We start from the raw sequence: 17,550 nt of genomic DNA, 5'->3' as shown, positions 1-17,550 counted from the left end.
TTCAACCAATTTTCTTTGAAACGGATAAATAGATAAAAAGTGGAAAATCTAACTGCTGATAGCGTTCGGACCTTGACGTCTAAGCATCCTGCCGTTCCAAAGAGCAATTAGTGAAATTTTCGAGGCGTTTACCGTGATCAAGGCTACTTTGGAAACAAGTATGGAAAACACATCGCAAAGTTCATCATAGAATTGTACTTTTTGTTTTCTGAAGTATTTCTGAAATATTTGAAGTTAAAGTCTCGGTTCATTCTTGCTCTGTTTGGTTATTTGGTCACTGAATCAAAATTAGAAGCTGAAAATAAGATCAAATTTATAAGGCCACACACAGGAAATACAATAGAAAAACTGTAGGACTATGACTAAATATTCAAATCCATTATCTGCAAATAATCTGTTGATGTTTCTGGAGTCTCGCTCTGACCTAAAAATTGATAATTTATCGTTCATTTTCCTTTTCTTTTTTTATTTATTGAAAACAACAAATACTTTCGGTATCAGTTCGCAACCGAAAAACCGAGGCACTACCAGATACAGAAGAAAGCTTATAGAACTGACCCCTGTAAATCTTCTAGGTATATAGTTGTACTTGATCCATGTAAAGAAATAACAGTTCAGAAATCCACTGGCTTAAATTTCATCTCGGTTCTCTTTAAAGAGTAGTCATTTCCTTTCCAGTGATACCAATTCACTCCATCAGCATAGGAGGAGTGCTGTCCATGATGGTACAAGCCATTCAAGTTGCAGTTATGACAGAAGCTGTACCACCAGGCCCCTTTAAATTTCGTAGCGCAGTTGTTGTTTGCGTAGTTATCGTTATCATGATCTTTGGTGGTAAATGGCTGGTCCCTGTGAAGGCTGAATGAGTCACCCGCAGTTCCTGACATGTCAATTCAAAAACAAAAAGTGAGATTCTTTTCGGTCTAGAATACAGATCTTTAGCGTCAAATAGCATCGTTATTATCATCACCATCATTAACATTGCCATCATCATTATCATTACCATTATCGTTAGCATTATCTCCATTACTAATATATGATAATTATAATTACTGTTGCGATTTACGGCAGAACGTAAATTGAGTTGTTTGCCTTTTTATACAGATTTTTAAAGACTTAGACAAGCATTCCTTATAAGTGGGCCAGGAGGAAAAAATTGTCACTGTTTCATTATGATAATTTTAATGAAGTTCGTTGTTGATGTTCTAGTTCTGGTGAGCGCCGTCCAGGATTGCATTTGGGTAAGCTTAGGAATTAGCCACCAGTGGAAAACCGTACCCTTATCTTCCTTTACTTATTTTCACACTTCCTCTCCTCTTGCAATAATGGAGAAAATTTTGACTACCTGAGTAGGAGCCAAGGATCAGCTTCTACTTGTCATTCTCCCTCATGACACCAAACATGTTATATTCAGCATAAGCAGTATTCCCCTCAAAGTCTTCCAAGTCTACACGCAGCATGTTGTTATTATCTGAGGTCAAGTGGTGAATCTTGTCCAGTCCGAGCCAAAATTCACCATTCAAGTCACCAAAACCATGTTTGTAGTCGGTCCAGTTGAGATAAAAATCAACCGAGCCATCCAGTCTCTTCTGGAACACTGTCCACCCTCCACCAGCTGTTGTTTGGTCACAGAGTACATCAAAAGCGGATATGTTATCAGGTTTGATGGTGTACACACCGTCAGTTGTATTACCTAATTTGTAGATTTCACCACAGTTTTCCTTGAAAGCTATTAATCAGGAGAACAATTTGGATAACTATCAATTTTCTAAGTTTTAATGAACAGTTAAAACAGAGACACCTTTCAACTGAAGCTTCAACGATCAATTTAACGATTCTAATAAGTGCTTGTGATTTTGTTCGCCATCGGTTTCGAGCAAAAATGAACGGCTCTCAGCAGTTATTTCCTTACAAAAGAAACCGTTAAACTTTCGGGAATAAGTAGTTGCATCAGATTAAAAAAAAATTGCTATGATTTGCCGTATATTGAATCTACATGGCTAAATCATTGACCTTTCCCCTTTTCGGACTCTATTTAACAATATTTGAAACTGTATTCTATGATGGTAAATTTATCTTTAAAGTGGAAAAAAAAACACAAGAAATTATGTTGTATGATCAATGAAAAGGACATATCAACTTTTCAGTCCATCTGATTCACTTCCAAATTCTGACAAATTTTCTCACTAACCTGATTCCTAACAATTGAATCCGTTCGAGTTAAAGGAAAGTGTTTTCTTCCTTCAATATAACTCAATGCTTCCTTTTTTTTTCATCAAAGTTAACTCGTGAACTCAGAAACTTGAAAAACATGTTGCGATTGTCCGACACGGCACCTGAACACATGCTTCCATCTCCAGTAAATCTTTCCTTGCATGTACAATTATACGAGCCAATGGTGTTGATACACGTGGCATTCACATGGCAGTCATGATTGCCAGTGATACATTCATCGATATCTGGAAGTAAAAAGAGACATAATAGTAATTATATTCGAACAATAACAGTAATTATATTTGAAGAAACACAAAATAATATAAATGAAAATATGAAGAGTCCATTATAGATCAGACAAATTGGGTTCAAAAACCTTCCATTTCCATGTTGCAGTGAACCAAAACAGCTTTTCCACTTCCAAATGGATGTAACCAGTAGTTGTTGCTAAAAACGTCTCTCCCTTCACTCGACTTTATTTCCCGACATGACTCTCCAGGCAGCTCTGCAATGGATCCCAAGGAGGCTGTCAAAGTGATTTCAAAACGCGTAAGTTTTACAAACAGGTTTCTAATCAGCACTCATTTCCACACGAGTGTGTTGTTAAGTGAGTTTAGGATCGCGACGATTTCTTTGAACAACTGAAATGGTAGTGTAACTAAGATTTATGAATATTAAAAATAGGGGGATTTAGATTTTTACATACCCCTGCCGTTTAGGCGTCGAATGTAAACCCTATCAGGATCTGAACGGAAATTCTCAGGTCTCGCGTCCTTAGTCCGGTTGTTCAGTTCACAAGACTTTTCACCTACTACGTAATTATAACTCTGGCATCTGATTTCTCTTTCGCAGCAGATGTCACACTCGTGGATGGCTGTTACTGAAAACTTTTTTAAAACAAATCCGTGCAGAGCCATTCCACTTATGCTCCTTTCTTGCCTGCATTGTTTGCCAGCAGCTACAATACCCATCAAGAAGCCGGCGAAGAAGAAAGATAGCACCTCAGGCGACATTTAACTAGTTATTCCATCTCCTAGATAATCCAAACAAAGCTATACATTAGCTCAAGCGAAGAAATAATGGACGACAACGAATTCTTCGGTCCACTACCTTTTTTGTGATTTAAAAACCTTGTGATTCCCTGCCACATCATATAATTTTTTATTGCACCGCAACGATTTCGGACATCTTTTCTCTCGTGAAGGTGTACTAGACAACAAATTGTACACTAATTCTTGCGATTATGTTCAACAATAAATTACTTCTTTTGGTATCAACTCACCGGCTAGAAAAAAAAACTCAAAAATCAGGGGCAAAAAACTCAAAACTTTCCTATTACCTTTCAAGTTTTGATTGTTATTAGCTTTATGAAGCCTTGCTGATAACTTAATGAAGAATGTTCTATTTTTTAAAATGTTAAAGACATACCTGAACAAGGAAGAATGAAAGACGAGACTTCAAGCGAGTTTACAGAAGAAGAGAATAACGCTGTAAACATAGTCATGGATAAAGTTTCAGGCTGTTGCAATCTTCTTGATAACGATATACGGCTGCGTTTTACTAGGTAACAACTCATTTAAAAGCAGGTGTTTCTTTGGGAAGGTCAACTTTATGAAATATCTAGTCTATAGCAGTTAATTTACTCAGCATTCTTGCGCTGTAGAAGTCCATGCCCTTGTTAAGTAAGGGTGTCAAGTATTTTTATGCCGACAGTCTCACGAATTGCCCGCCTTAACTCCATCAACTTACAAGGCTTTTTTTTAAACAAACGTTTTGTTTACTGCAATTGAAAAGTTTTCAAACTGTGACAAGATATTCTCGCTGAGTTGATGTTTACAGTCCGCGCATTAATAACGAGTTGGATGTTGTTCATGGTATGAATAGTTAACCCACACGTCGACTCTGCGACTTGATGTCTCAACTGGCTTTGACGCGTGGTGCAAACATGAAAGGATAAAGGCAAATTTCAGCCTACAGCAACACGATTTTGTACAGGGAAAATTGAGTCAGAAGAAGATATTTTTACACAACTTTTGGCAGGAAGCCCCTATCCTTTCAAAACTTTTAGCTATTTTAATTAATTCAAGGGCAGGAATCTTGGAGGCCGCTCGCGACTGCGAATTGCTGCAGTTGTGTCACGGTTGTGAATCTCTCACCAAAAGTTTCGGGAAATGTTTCTTTAAAATGTCATAGTTCTTTTTCTGGAAGATGGAGTATTAATGACAAACCAGAAGATTTTAGTGCAAAATTAAAGTCTTAAGTGAGGTCACTTATTCTTTAAGACTGTGCAGTCGAGGCTTCAAAGCTCAGAAATCCATCGGTCTTATTTTCATCTCGGTCCTTTTCAGCGAGTAACGAAATCCCCTAAATTTAGACCAATTCACTCCGACAGCACGAGAGGAGTGAGGTCCATGATGATACGCGCCATTCAGGTTGGACCTGTGACATGCATTGTACCACCAGGCTCCTTTAAATTTAACAGCACAGTTTGCCCTGTCACTACCATCGTTATCTTGATCTTGAGTAGTAAACCTCTGGCCATTCTGATATGCGAGTGAGTTACCAGCGGTTCCTGAAATTCAAATCAAGCAATCAAAAAACTTTTAATCAAATTAAGTCGATGTTCACAATCTTTGTAAAAGCTTAATTTCCCTCACGTACTAATAGTTGAGGCAAACTGGACATGGAGCCGGTAAAGTCGTTCTGTTCTACTCGTTGGTTATACCAATGACTTTAACAATTCGTTTGTAGGTTGTTGGTGGTGAAAACCTCATTATATTACCCGAGTAGGAGCCAATGTTGAGCCTGTACTTGTCACTTTCACTCGTAACACCAAACATGTTATACTCGGCATAACGAGTATCCCCGTCAAAGTCTTCCAAGTCCACACGCAGCATGTTGTTGTCATCTGAAGTCAGGCGGTAAATTTTGTCCAGTCCCAGCCAAAATTCACCGTCAACGTCACCAAAGCCACTTTTGTAGTCGTTCCAGTAGCGGTAGAAATCAACCGAGCCCTCAAATCTCTTCTGAAACATCGTCCATCCTCCACCAGCTGTTGTTTGGTCACAGAATACATCAAAGAGGGACAAACCATCTGGCCTAATGGTGTACACGCCGTCTCTTCTTCCTCCAGACTCGTAAATTTCAGCACAATTTCTGTAAACTGATACAATAAAAAGGTAACACGAGAGCATGAAAAACTAGGTTAGATCACACTTTCTTGAGTATACATTTTGAAATTATATGATCGAAGCAAAAGAAAGAAAAAATTTTTTGGTACCTAACTGACAACTTTCTCCAGTAAATCCTGTGCGGCAGAGACATCGAAAACCTTTACTGGTATATCCAGCTTGACAGGTGCCATTTTTCAAACAGGGGCTGCTAATGCAGGGATTCTGTCAGAGCAGAAATGAAAGGAAATGAGTCCGCATCAAAGATGGGTACATCCCTACCGACGTAAAAACGCTACTATGCAAGTCTTACCTCGATGGCCAGATAGATAAAGGAATGCTTATTCTCAAGGAAGAAGCCATTAACCTGACTTTCATCTGTGGCGTTGTTTAATTCGCACATATGTTTCCCTCCCTCTAAAGGTCCAACATTGATAGAGACACAATTGGGCTCCATATAACACATTACTCTGCAGCTCCCTTCATTAAGCACCTCTGCACGCTTAATCACATGATTTTTCAGTGCCTTATTTGGAATCGGAGTCTTGAAATTGATGTTCCGGCTTTCATCATCTGTGAAAGGAAGAAAATCTCGATAAGTTAACCCCGAGCTTCCCCTGAGCGAGAAATAATGTAATGTAAACTTATCTCAATTTAAAATTTCTAACATTACAGAAGTTCAATTTTATCTTTTGAACCCGTACAAATAATATTTCGGCTGCATTTAACTTATTTGGAGGCTCGAACAAGAAGGGAAAATCTTTTAACTATCTTCAATTAAAAAAAAAAGCACGTTTGTTATCTTTCCAGTAAAATTAACTTCAGAAAATTAAGCAAACATCTTGAGGAAACATTTCGATTATTGACAGCTTCAACACCTAAGCTTCAATGGCCATGCATAGGAAATATGAAACAGCTAAAGATATTAACTCTTCAAGAGTTATACCAGATTTCAAATTATATCAACAGTTGTCGAATTGTGGGAAAGAGTACAAAATTCAATGAGAAAATGCACTTTTCCCCTGTTTAACCTGTAATTTTAGTAATTGACTAATTTAATTTCTTGCCATAATCTACTTCTTATTCAAATCCAGAGTCTTCTACCAATTAACAACAAAGTGGATTGATTGCATCGCTAAGTAACCTATAAAACTAGGTTTTAGAAACATCAGAAAAATTTCTTTACATATATTATTTGAAACAATTTTAGTTTTTCTCTATTTTCGCAAGCATATAATCTATGCGAATAGTATAAATTTTGTCAAAGTTAAAAATTAGGCCAAGTTTATAAAGAAACTGTGGTGCTGCGCTGATGGGGGGTATCTCAAGATAATGAGTTTTATCAACTGAGTTGATGTTTCGAACGTTAGTCCTCCGTGAATGCGAATCGTCCTGACGAAGGACTAACGCTAAAAACATCAGCTTTGACATATCTTTACAGTGGCAATTCACATTGTCAACTCAGATGATAAAACCAAATCATCATTTCTTTCAATAAGTTGTCTGGCCTAAAGGAATTACGAAAAGTTAGTTAAATTCTAGGCAAGATTTTTCAGGAAGGCCGAGTGTCTCAATGCCTACGGCGACAAAGTTAAACCTACCAATACTTGAACAACGACATGGTGTAAAACTAGTTCCAAGAAATGTACAAAGGAAGCCGGCGATGACTACAGTTTCACCTTTGATTTGATTACCCAGACAACGCATTTTCGTTTCCCTTTAATTTCCAGTCCGACGAATCATCAATAAGTGAACTTTACGCAACAGCAGGGGTTTCAAAAACATTAAGCAATTATTGGATGAGGTTGCCGAGGCCGCAAGCTGATGAAGATAACACAGACACGAGGTTTGATAAGTCAAGATATCATTTGAAACCGAATTCAATAAATGTTTTTCAGACGTTTTTTAAACAAAAAATCTGCAAAAGGAAGATATTTCTATCTGAGTTTGCAAAATTTTGGGAATACTACATGGGTGAGGGACTTGCAAACTAGGCAAACTTTGAACTTGAAATGATAAATGCATTATCTGCTGCAGATATTGCATTTGTCATGTCAACTTTACACGCAATTGCATAATGACTGAATTCTCTCGACCAATCATGTTTAATGCATGACGGTACTTATTGTATGACCCTTACGACCCCACGCGCCTTTATTGAAAAATACTGGACAAAAATCCCTGTATAAGGGATTGAAGCGATGGCAGGAGCTGAGCCATACAAAGTCGTCGTGTTTCCGTGTTGTCGTAAGGTAAACAGAGCGGGGAAAGGGAATTACAAAGAAGTCAGCAACACTTGCAAGGGCGTAGCCAGCTCAACGACTTGTTGTAGGCCTGTTCCCTAAGAATTTTTGTTTCAACGTTTACAAGAGTCATATAATAAAAGTCAAGCGAGCGGAAACAAATTGTAGGCCCGTATATTGTGATGGCGATCAAGAGTTTTTTCTACGATGTTTGATTTCTCGCCTTGTACAAGGATGGCGACGAGCTACATCGCTTCAATATTTGAATCTAATCGAGTTTTACAACGATACAAGACACATTTGTCACCAGCCGTTAATGAAAGAAAAAGGCCATACACTGACTCAAAGACATTGCACGAAAGTGTAAGACATGTATCATATATAGCGTTACAAACTACTTATTTAACTCCAGATGTTAGATTCAGTTTTTTAATACTTATGCCTGCGATTCCGCCATAACATGCCACCCCCAAGGTTGAGGTATCAAGGCCTGGTCGAGTCACTTTTGCGAGAGATTTAGAGACCTGTTAGAAACCCCTAGGGAGTCTTTGAGAGGCGCTTGCTGCTCGAAGACTTCGTGCAGACTTTGAGATTGACATGCAAATTCCCTCTCCACAGCTGTAAACCGTACGGGAATAACACAAAATCCCAGGTATATTGTAACTGAGACCCAAATTAGAGTGCTTATAGAAGAAGGATTTCAAAGGGCAAATGTGGCACGGATTGAAATGCCCATTGTATTTTGATGACATCCCGGTATTTTGATGATATTCCTGATAATGCGCTACATAATCTTGTGGGTGAAAAAATTGATTCCTCAACCCAGGGCTCAACTCGAGCTAAAAAAAAAACCCTTAAAATTTGCTTCGCTTGTACTCATTGGGTCTCTAACGCTAGAAAAGGAATCCATGTCAGGAATCCACTTGGCCGCAATTTTCGTCACCGAAGAACTTACAAACTCGTCAGTAGTATTTCGTTTTGTTTCATTTCGTTTAGTTTCCTTTATTCAGATCTTATTGTTTCGACAGGTATGCTGTTGCATGTGTTGCAGGAGTGAACATAGGTAATAGTGTATCTTAGAATTGAAGATTTTGAGGAAAGATTATATTAAACGAAACTCGTACCACAGAAAGTTAAGACAGACGAAACTTTGACAGTACGCGCACTTTTTGTAATTTGCACTCGTGTTTCAACTTTGCACTCGTGTTTAACTTTGCCGTCATGTTACGTGAAAAATGCACTCGTTTTCAGCCAATCAGACGCGCGTAATTTTTTCATGTATGTTATAAGTATGTAAATAACATTAGTTGAAACTTTCCATTAATAGCAATTTTTATCTTTTAACAAAATGGCTCCAAAGATCAAGGAGGCAAAGGAAATGGAAGCATTATTCTTTTGAAGATGAAAATACTCAAATTTATCAATTTTAATACATAAGAAAGTTTCGCTAACTCCCTCGAAAACTTAACTAGGACGATCAAATAATATTCTGATGATACAAAACTTTTTGATTTCAAAAAGTTGTTAGTCTTTGTCGATCTCAGTTTAGGAATTTAAATTCGAATCTGCTTTTAGAAACGGCCAAGAGAGCAAATTGGCCAAAGTAGAAACCTATTCAAGTGCCACAATTTTTTTAAAACTATTGATGCGCATTTATGTAGCCTGCATAGGAAGCGTTTCCGTGCTGTTTACCGAGGAACGAGAGATCCTCGGTTTTGGCCGCGCGAGAATTGAAACGAGAGCCAAAAAGTGAAAGAGGGGGAAGGGAAGGAAGGAAACGTTTGCGGACAAAACCCCTCGATTTTGAAAACCACCCACTCTGGTTGTCATGCTTGATCGCGCGTGTCGGCAATTGATCCTGTCAACAGCTGTCATAAATAGACCAATAAAATGCTTGGCCTTCCGAGCGGAAGTGAAATTTTCAGGACGCGTGTGGGACCAAAACAAAGTGTCAAAATTTTTCCTATGCATCACGCTGGGGGAATAGCGAATCGCAATGAACTAGTCTGCACAGCAAGCGTTTCCGTGCTGTTTGAGAACAACGAGAGCAACCGTACTGTTTGACAGCAACTGATTCTCGGTTTCTGCGCGAGAAATGAAAAAACCGAGAATCTCTCGTTCCTCGGTCTTTCTTTGCTCTCAATTCAAACAGTACGGAAACGCTTGCTGTGCAAGCACAATCAACGAGCAGTGTAGGCTATGGAATTGTAGCGTCAAAGTTAAACCTGGACAACTTTGAAACAATATTAAGCAATAGCACATTATCTAATTTTAATTTTTTATAAATTAATTTTATCTTTCTGAATATTTTTAATATATCCTGCTATTTCTATCATAGAATTTTGTAATTATTTATATATTTATTTATTTATCAGTTTTTTGTAATGCTGTATAATCTAGTTAGAGGGCCACAGGTTTGTCAGCTTTTCAGCTGTTACGTGTCCCCCTCTATAAATAAAGTCCTTACTTACTTACTTACTTACTAAATCTGGTAATAGTAATATTTCTACGGAAAATCTTTTTAATCCGTCTAAAAGGAAGGACTGGAAGGGTGATATCTTAGCGCAAAATCTTCAGAGAGCTGGATTCGAGGTAGTGAAATGTGACAAGTTTTCAAGTCGCTTTTGTAATCCTTGTGCAGGAAAGATTCGAAATCTTGGATCACTGTATTCATTCGTCCAGCAATCTTTACAAGGTAAAGTTAGCGAGTTTGCTACAGCAACTCCAACAAAGTCAACTTCAGCAAACAAGTGCTTACTGGGCACTCCAGAGGGAAAGAGTCCGATCCGCAAAGCAGTTCGAGTGCTATCGCCGGCGACCAAAACAAAGAAAGGAAAGTCTTCACGGAAAACTTTAGAATTTGTGCAGGAGAAACTTCAGGCATCTGAGAAGGAAAATAACGATAATATTGACCAGTATTTGAACACAGACGATCTTCCTGAAAGGGGCCTCCAAGTCAAGGTTGTTTTTAAAACCGAGTCTGGAAATACTCTCGTAAGAATTCCCCGTGACGAGACCACTAAATGTTTAATAAGGCAAGTATGTGACAAAAAATGGCATGCAGCAGCTAACAGCAGAGCAAAACATTCAGAATTGTTTCCCGAGATTCTAAAAGCTGTCAATAAAAATGGTTCTGATGAAATGTCAGAATACCTGTGTAACTGACACTCTGTCACAGTTTGAAATACGTACCCTATTTTTAATCTCGACAATTCACTTGTACATAACACAAAAAAAAAACAGAATTAAGAGTGCGAACTTAAACCCAACGAAACTAAAATACAACGAAAGGAATACGAAAAACTACAGGAAAATACAAACGAAAGCGTAACTACTTACAAGATCTGTACGGCACTCCGGAATAACAACGACTGAATGAAAATTACAACTACGATGTCATATAGCGGATAAAGGCTAAAACAATAGACTAAACAAGGCTACACAATACTCAAAGGCGATTACATGAAACAACGCTGACAAACTTAATTTACATTTTGACAGCACGAAAAATACAAACTAATAAATACAGAACTGAACTATCGAGACGAGAACTATTTACACTAATTACAATTAACAAAGACGAACGACAGAACTGATAAAAAAAATAATAACTCTCGTGGCTACAACCTGAAATCTGAAAGCATGTTGCTTTCTAACAAGCCAGAAGAAATCACTGGTTTTTCGAACACAATATTCTTAGAAGAAATGCGAATTTTCCGTTAGTTTATCACTTTGTTCTTAGCGCATGTGGTATTCAAGAAAGCGATCTCAAAGTTAAAGGAACAGCTACAAATGGTGTAGCACCTGCAACTGCAGAAATGTGCAGGCTTCGAAATCCCAAGGCGTCGGCGTTGCACCACAGGATTTCTACTGTACTTTTCCACAGCGGTGCAAAACACGATGACCTGATAAGGTTGAATCGCTTAGGAGTCTCCATGTCTCCAAAACAAATGGTCCGCCCGCAATCCGAAATGGGCAAACAACTTGAAGGAAAAGTGAATGTTTGGAAATCACAAATCGAGGAGAGAAAAGGTGCACAACTTTCATTGCAAGAGATTAAAATTAAACAGGTCCCTGATAGGATGGAAACTGACATGGAAATTGTTACTGAAGTACAAGTGGACAAAAATACTGTTCTTGGCTACAATAATTTTACACCGCAAGGACACGAATACCTTCTGAGAGAAATCGAAGGGGTTTGTCCGCAAGCGTTTCCTTCCTTCCCTTCCCCCCCCCCTCTTTCACTTTTTGGCTCTCGTTTCAATTCTCGCGCGGGTAAAACCGAGAATCTCTCGTTCCTCGGTAAACAGCACGGAAACGCTTGCTATGCAGGCTACATGTATGTGACAATCTGAACCTTAACGAGTGAAACCGACAAAACTAACTAACAAAAGACAAAATGATGAAGAACACAAAAAAGGAGCGTACTCATGTTATAAGCGGTATTGGAAGCCGGCCAGTGTTGTTGATAGAGCTTTGTCATTTTTACCGTTAAACTGGCAGTTTTCCCCAATGAATCCATATTTACAGAGACAACGAAAACCTTTACTGGTGAATCCAGCCTGACATGTGCCATTGTTCTCGGATGGGCTGTTGCTCCAGGGATTCTGTTTAAGAGAATAAACGCAAAACTGTTAAGTTTACAGGACATATCAGACTCCAGATTAATTCTTAAGAAATGAAAACATGTTGATATACACAGCACGACCTCAATTATGGATGAGTAGGTGAAACTTGGTTTTTCCTCAAGAAAATTGACAAATTGGTCTTCATCTGTGGCGTTGTTCAACTCGCATATGCGCTGATCTTCCTTTAAAGGTCCCACATTGATGGACACACAATTAGGTTCCATATAACACATCACTCTGCAGGCCTCTTCATTAGTCACCTTAGCTCTTATTATCACGAGATCATTTGTTTGTTATTGTTTGTTTTTTATTGTTATTGTTTCTTTGTTTGTTATTGATTCCTTAAAGACGATGCCGCGAATTTCTTCATCTGTAAAAGGAACAGAAAGCCAAAATTCCCAAAATTAGGTGTTGACAGTTCTGACGGGTTTGCGCCCCTATGAGTTTATCTACTATAGTGGCCTTCCCTGTCAGTCTCACGGGATGAAAGAGGGAAGCAAAAGAAGACATATCCGGGAACGAGTTTGAGCGTCTACAAAAACCTCTGTATATACAAGATGAACTTAAACGGAGGAGCAAAATGGAAAGATTTTGTCTTAGAGAGGTTGGGATTTGGAAATCGTCTTGGCACAGTCACATCGAATTTACCTGGCATTATCAGTCAGATTAGTTTGTGTTATAGGCAACCTGTATGGAGAGAAAAACTCTATTGATCCTATAGACTAAACAACAGACGAATTGTTTATGGGAGGACCTTTCGCGCTACCAGCAATGATTCTTCGCGCGGTCAATTATAGAATAAACATTGCAAAAATGTTAGAAAAATCGTGTATTTTAAAACGAAAGCAAAACTAAAATACAATTCCTTTTGATGAGTACAACGATGCATTTCTTCTATCAGCGTAAATATCGTCATGGGTGATTTTAAAAACGATTGAATACGAATAGAACTGAAGGCGAGCTGATTATAAACTGCCAACTCCGCGTTTAAAGAGATAACTGAGAGGACTGAATAAAAACAAACAAGTGAAAATAATAGTAAATCTTGAATTAATTTGCACACGGGGTCCTAGGGGTTCTTTCCTCGCACTGGTAATCAATGATACAAAGGTTGAAACTCTTTGCAGAAATAGGGCGCTTCTGAGAGAGGCTTTCGTGAACAAAAAGGTAACAAACCAAATGCTTGACAGGCGGCACAGCAAGACATGATTGAAATGATTCTCCCAAATATGTTCCCGCGTAATATATAAGGTTAAACATTACAGTAGTAGGTTAGAACAAGAAACAAAAATGGGACAGATGAAATACATTGAAGTGCAAATGGGAAAAAAAGTTGCCTCTGATTGTCAGATTTATCTTGAACTTCACGCGTTTTCAGTATATACAGCTACGTCAAAAGTGGAAAAATAGAACTTACCAGCAGAACAACAGCATAATATTAACGTGTTAGCTAGTAACACACCGCGAAGAAAGAGACGATTCTTAGACGATTCATCAAACTTAGACAGTAAAATTACAAACACATTTTTTTCTCGATGTGTTGAAAGCATCATATGAGAGGGTTTCGCCTACCGAGGCTTTCAAAATAGAGCAGGTGTGTTCATCGCATTTCCCGATTATCCGTCTACAGTATACGAGTGCCTACAGCTTTTTCAACAAAGATTTCTAATGCGTTGTCATTGTGCAAAGTTGTAACTGCTGATTTGTGGGGGGCGAAAATTAATTAAGATAAGGCATGTAAGGAGCATTCCTCAAACAAAATTAGAACTGCAGCCCGGAGAAGGCAAAGTGCAGGATTTCGAATTTATCTAGCCCTAAAAAAATTTTGGATTTAAGTAAGATTTTGATTACGATTCTGCAGCCCAAATAAGGCAAGAAACATAAAATAAAGACCCGATATTTGCCCGCACTGGAAAGCATACGAGATTTATTTGGTTTATACAAACTCGGGTAAAATTGAAGATTAATGTGTAATCGCGGCGGCAGAAACGCGGTCTTCTTTCTTGGAAATGAGCATTACCAGCAGCCATTGTCCCAAAAGAAGAAAAGCCTCGTTTCAGTCCAGACTAGAAAAAAATAAAGCAGCTATTTCAAATCTCTTCAGCTTAGTTTAGACGGACTCTAAGGCTACATTTAATCACAAACTATAAATTTTCGCTTGAAGTATAGATAAAAGTGTCTGACATGTTTTTCCCCGACAGTTCGCCTTCTCCAAAAACTTCGTGGAAAAAACTTAAAATTTGGCCGTGGAGGTAACTTGTGGGGGCCTTAGCTAACAAAGCTATGAACGATTTGAACAAAGGCGCATTTAAAACTCTCTTTCTTTCACAAATGACGTTCACAATTATCGGTCTTTATTTATGTTAACTGGAAACAATTCTTCCTTGACAAATTCACATGCCAAGTATTATGTGACTCAAAGTTTAATAGAGGTACGGGATAAAAGGTGCAAAGGATAAAGAACTTAATCTGCAAAAGAAGAAGAATTTAAACACTAGAGGTTTAAGCTTTAACTTTAATGGAATTCAATATCGCTTGCGGTAAGAAATTTTTTTTCTTCTATAGAAATTAATGCCGCATGCCAAGATTCCTGCAAAGTTTTTCAACTACCTTGGTTTCCTTTGTCATTACCAATGGGCCTCCAAAGACGGCAGAATGTTCGAACTAAACTAAGCATAATTTTGTTGACGGGGATAAAGCTCTCAAATGCTCTCATTACTGGGTGTTGGATAATTAATGTGCCTTGCAGTCCTCTACTCTTTCCTGTCAAAAATACAACCGTTTGCGTGTTATTGTTGCTTTTTTTAATTTCTTTTCACATCTTAACTCTTTACCGTCCGGTAAAAAACCTTATAATTTGGCCATACAAAACTTACGCTCACTTTGTTTGTCTTTATATGAATTATCCCTTACAATATTTGCAGTTTTGAGACACAGTAAGCTCAGACTTTGGGGTCACGTGACCAAGATCCTCCGCTCGTGTTTGGATGCGTTTAAATCGATTCGTTTTCTCGCGTTTATAAGTGTTTTTTAACGGTGGCCTACAACTGTCACATCAAATTAAAATCACTCACATCAAATTAAAATCACTCACATCAAATTAAAATCACTCGCATCAAATTAAAATCACTCACATCAAATTAAGATCACTCACATCAAAATAAAGTTACTCACATTGAATTGAAATCACTCACATCAAATACAAATCGCTCACATCAAATACAAATCGCTCACATCAAATACAAATCGCTCACATCAAATTCAAATCGCTCACATCAAATTCAAATCGCTCACTTCAAATTCAAATCGCTCACATCAAATTCAAATCGCTCACATCAAATACAAATCGTTACATCGATACGTCAGCGGCTAAGTCTATGAATGCTATCCCCAATGTTTACTCCGTCTTCCACTTTACCGCCATTATGTACAATCCGTTTTGTACGATCGTTCACTGACTTGACACTAGGTTCATTGATCAGAATTCTAGCAAATATGTATTGCACTATTTGTGGGAGCGATGTCGAAAACTGCAAATTCTGCAAAACCTGGAACAAAGGTAAGAAAAATGTTGCACATATTTTATGTTCTACATGTATATTATGGACGATCGGTGAGATCCAGTGTTACCCATTTCGGCTCAACATCGACTTGCAAGTGTGAAAGTGGGATTTTGGGAAAAGAACGATTGTACAAAATGACGGTAAAGTGGAAGGCCGAGTAAACATTGGGGATAGCATTCATTGACCTAGCCGCTGACCAACTGATGTAACGATTTGTATTTGATGTGAGCGATTTAAATTTGATGTGAGCGATTTGTATTTGATGTGAGCGATTTGTATTTGATGTGAGCGATTTCAATTTGATGTGAGCGATTTCAATTTGATGTGACCGATTTGTATTTGATGTGAGTGATTTCAATTCAATGTGAGTAACTTTATTTTGATGTGAGTGATCTTAATTTGATGTGAGTGATTTTAATTTGATGTGAGTGATTTTAATTTGATGTGTCAGTTGTGGGCCACCGTAAAAAAACACTTATAAACGCGAGAAAACGAATCGATTTAAACGCATCCAAACACGAGCGGAGGATCTTGGTCACGTGACCCCAAAGTCTGAGCCCACTGTGTCTCAAAACTGCAAATATTGTAAGGGATAATTCATATAAAGACAAACAAAGTAAGCGTAAGTTTTGTATGGCCAAATTATAAGGTTTTTTGCCGGACGGTAAAGAGTTCATATATATTTTGTTCGTGAGCTAGTCTTACTTTTCATCCCAAGTTTATACTATCTATATAGTGCATATTTTAAACGATTTGTAGGATCAGTTTGGCAAAAAGATTGTGAGTTCGAGATGTCTATCGCATGATTGACGAAGGAGGTATGGGTCGAGTCGCTTCACGTAAGAATAGCCTGCTTGCAGGCGGTAGTTGGTATGTGCGGGATTCAGTGCGGCGAAAATATTCAGTCGCCATATTGGACGGGTGGAGGATCTGAGAGATAAAGCGAGGGGGAGGAGGAGGGAGAGAAAGCCAGAAACACCAGGAATACGGGGATGTGTTACTGCAGGAATACGGCGATGTGTTTCAAGGCATAGGAACTTTACCAGGTGGACCTTATCGTATCCAGTTAAAGGAAGGCTACAACCCCGTTCAACACCCCCCGCGCCAAGTTGCAGTCAGCCTAAAACCACCCTATAGAGCAGAATTGGAGAGATTGACACAGCTTGGAGTCATTAAAGAAGTAAGGGAGCACACTGAGTGGATTAACTCGATTGTTCCAGTTAAGAAACCAGATGGTTCCTTACGGCTATGTCTTGATCAAAAAGATCTCAACCGAATGATAAAGAGGAATCAGTGGTACAGCAGAACAGTCGATGACATCCTACCGGAATTAGCAACTTCGAAGTATTTCAGTTTGCTTGACGCGAAATCGGGATATTGGCATGTCTCTCTTGACAAGGAAAGCAGTTACCTGACAACTGTCAGTACACCCTGGGGCAAGTACCGATGGCTACGCCTACCCTTTGGGCTAAAGGTATCAGGAGACGTCTTTCAGGAAAGAATCGACAGAGTACTGAAAAGTGTCCCCAATAGCGTTGGAATCGTTGACGATATCCTTTGCCACGGCAACGAAGAAACTACCCATGACGTTGCAGTCATTTACCTGCTAGAAACAGCGAGAGTTAACAATCTCACTTTCAATGCAAACAAATTTGTGTTCAAGTCTCAAGATTGTACATTCTTCCGAGGAAATCTTACCCCAGCCGGGTACAAGATGGACCCCAAAAAAGTG

At 38.5% G+C, this 17,550-nt stretch overlaps 1 protein-coding gene and 1 pseudogene across 4 annotated transcripts; both read right to left on the bottom strand.

The window, feature by feature from the left end:
* Window positions 1-296: 296 nt before the first annotated feature.
* LOC148734157 (microfibril-associated glycoprotein 4-like) lies at window positions 297-3,743 on the bottom strand (annotated as a pseudogene). Its single transcript, XR_015998492.1, has 6 exons — window positions 3,643-3,743; window positions 2,921-3,247; window positions 2,591-2,740; window positions 2,337-2,459; window positions 1,346-1,729; window positions 297-880 (listed from the first exon to the last, which is right to left on the bottom strand). The product of XR_015998492.1 is annotated as a microfibril-associated glycoprotein 4-like (transcript).
* LOC148734156 (microfibril-associated glycoprotein 4-like) lies at window positions 3,670-7,106 on the bottom strand. 3 transcript variants are annotated; one of them, XM_088752383.1, is made up of 5 exons: window positions 6,986-7,106; window positions 5,698-5,957; window positions 5,495-5,609; window positions 4,997-5,377; window positions 3,670-4,786 (listed from the first exon to the last, which is right to left on the bottom strand). In XM_088752383.1, exons 1-5 carry the CDS (start codon window positions 7,089-7,091, stop codon window positions 4,521-4,523), a joined length of 1,128 nt encoding a protein of 375 aa, XP_088608509.1. In that variant the 5' UTR covers window positions 7,092-7,106; the 3' UTR covers window positions 3,670-4,520. The 3 variants fall into 3 exon arrangements, with proteins under 3 accessions (XP_088608509.1, XP_088608511.1, XP_088608510.1); XM_088752385.1 differs by having other exon boundaries at window positions 4,594-4,757; XM_088752384.1 differs by having other exon boundaries at window positions 4,665-4,786; window positions 4,876-5,377.
* Between the last annotated feature and the right edge of the window lie 10,444 nt (window positions 7,107-17,550).

This window comes from Stylophora pistillata, chromosome 3 (assembly GCF_964205215.1).
Source record: "Stylophora pistillata chromosome 3, jaStyPist1.2, whole genome shotgun sequence".
Lineage (NCBI taxonomy): Eukaryota > Metazoa > Cnidaria > Anthozoa > Scleractinia > Pocilloporidae > Stylophora > Stylophora pistillata.
This window is presented reverse-complemented; position numbering and strand designations above follow the sequence as displayed.

What these genes read in the sequence shown, in the direction of transcription:
- LOC148734156 (XM_088752383.1), bottom strand. Translation starts at nt 7,091, where the DNA reads ATGCGTTGTCTGGGTAATCAAATCAAAGGTGAAACTGTAGTCATCGCC. An exon ending in TTATCTATCTGGCCATCGAG is followed by an intron (nt 5,610 to 5,697) that starts GTAAGACTTGCA and finishes CTGCTCTGACAG; the next exon opens with AATCCCTGCATTAGCAGCCC. An exon ending in TGGAGAAAGTTGTCAGTTAG is followed by an intron (nt 5,378 to 5,494) that starts GTACCAAAAAAT and finishes TTATTGTATCAG; the next exon opens with TTTACAGAAATTGTGCTGAA.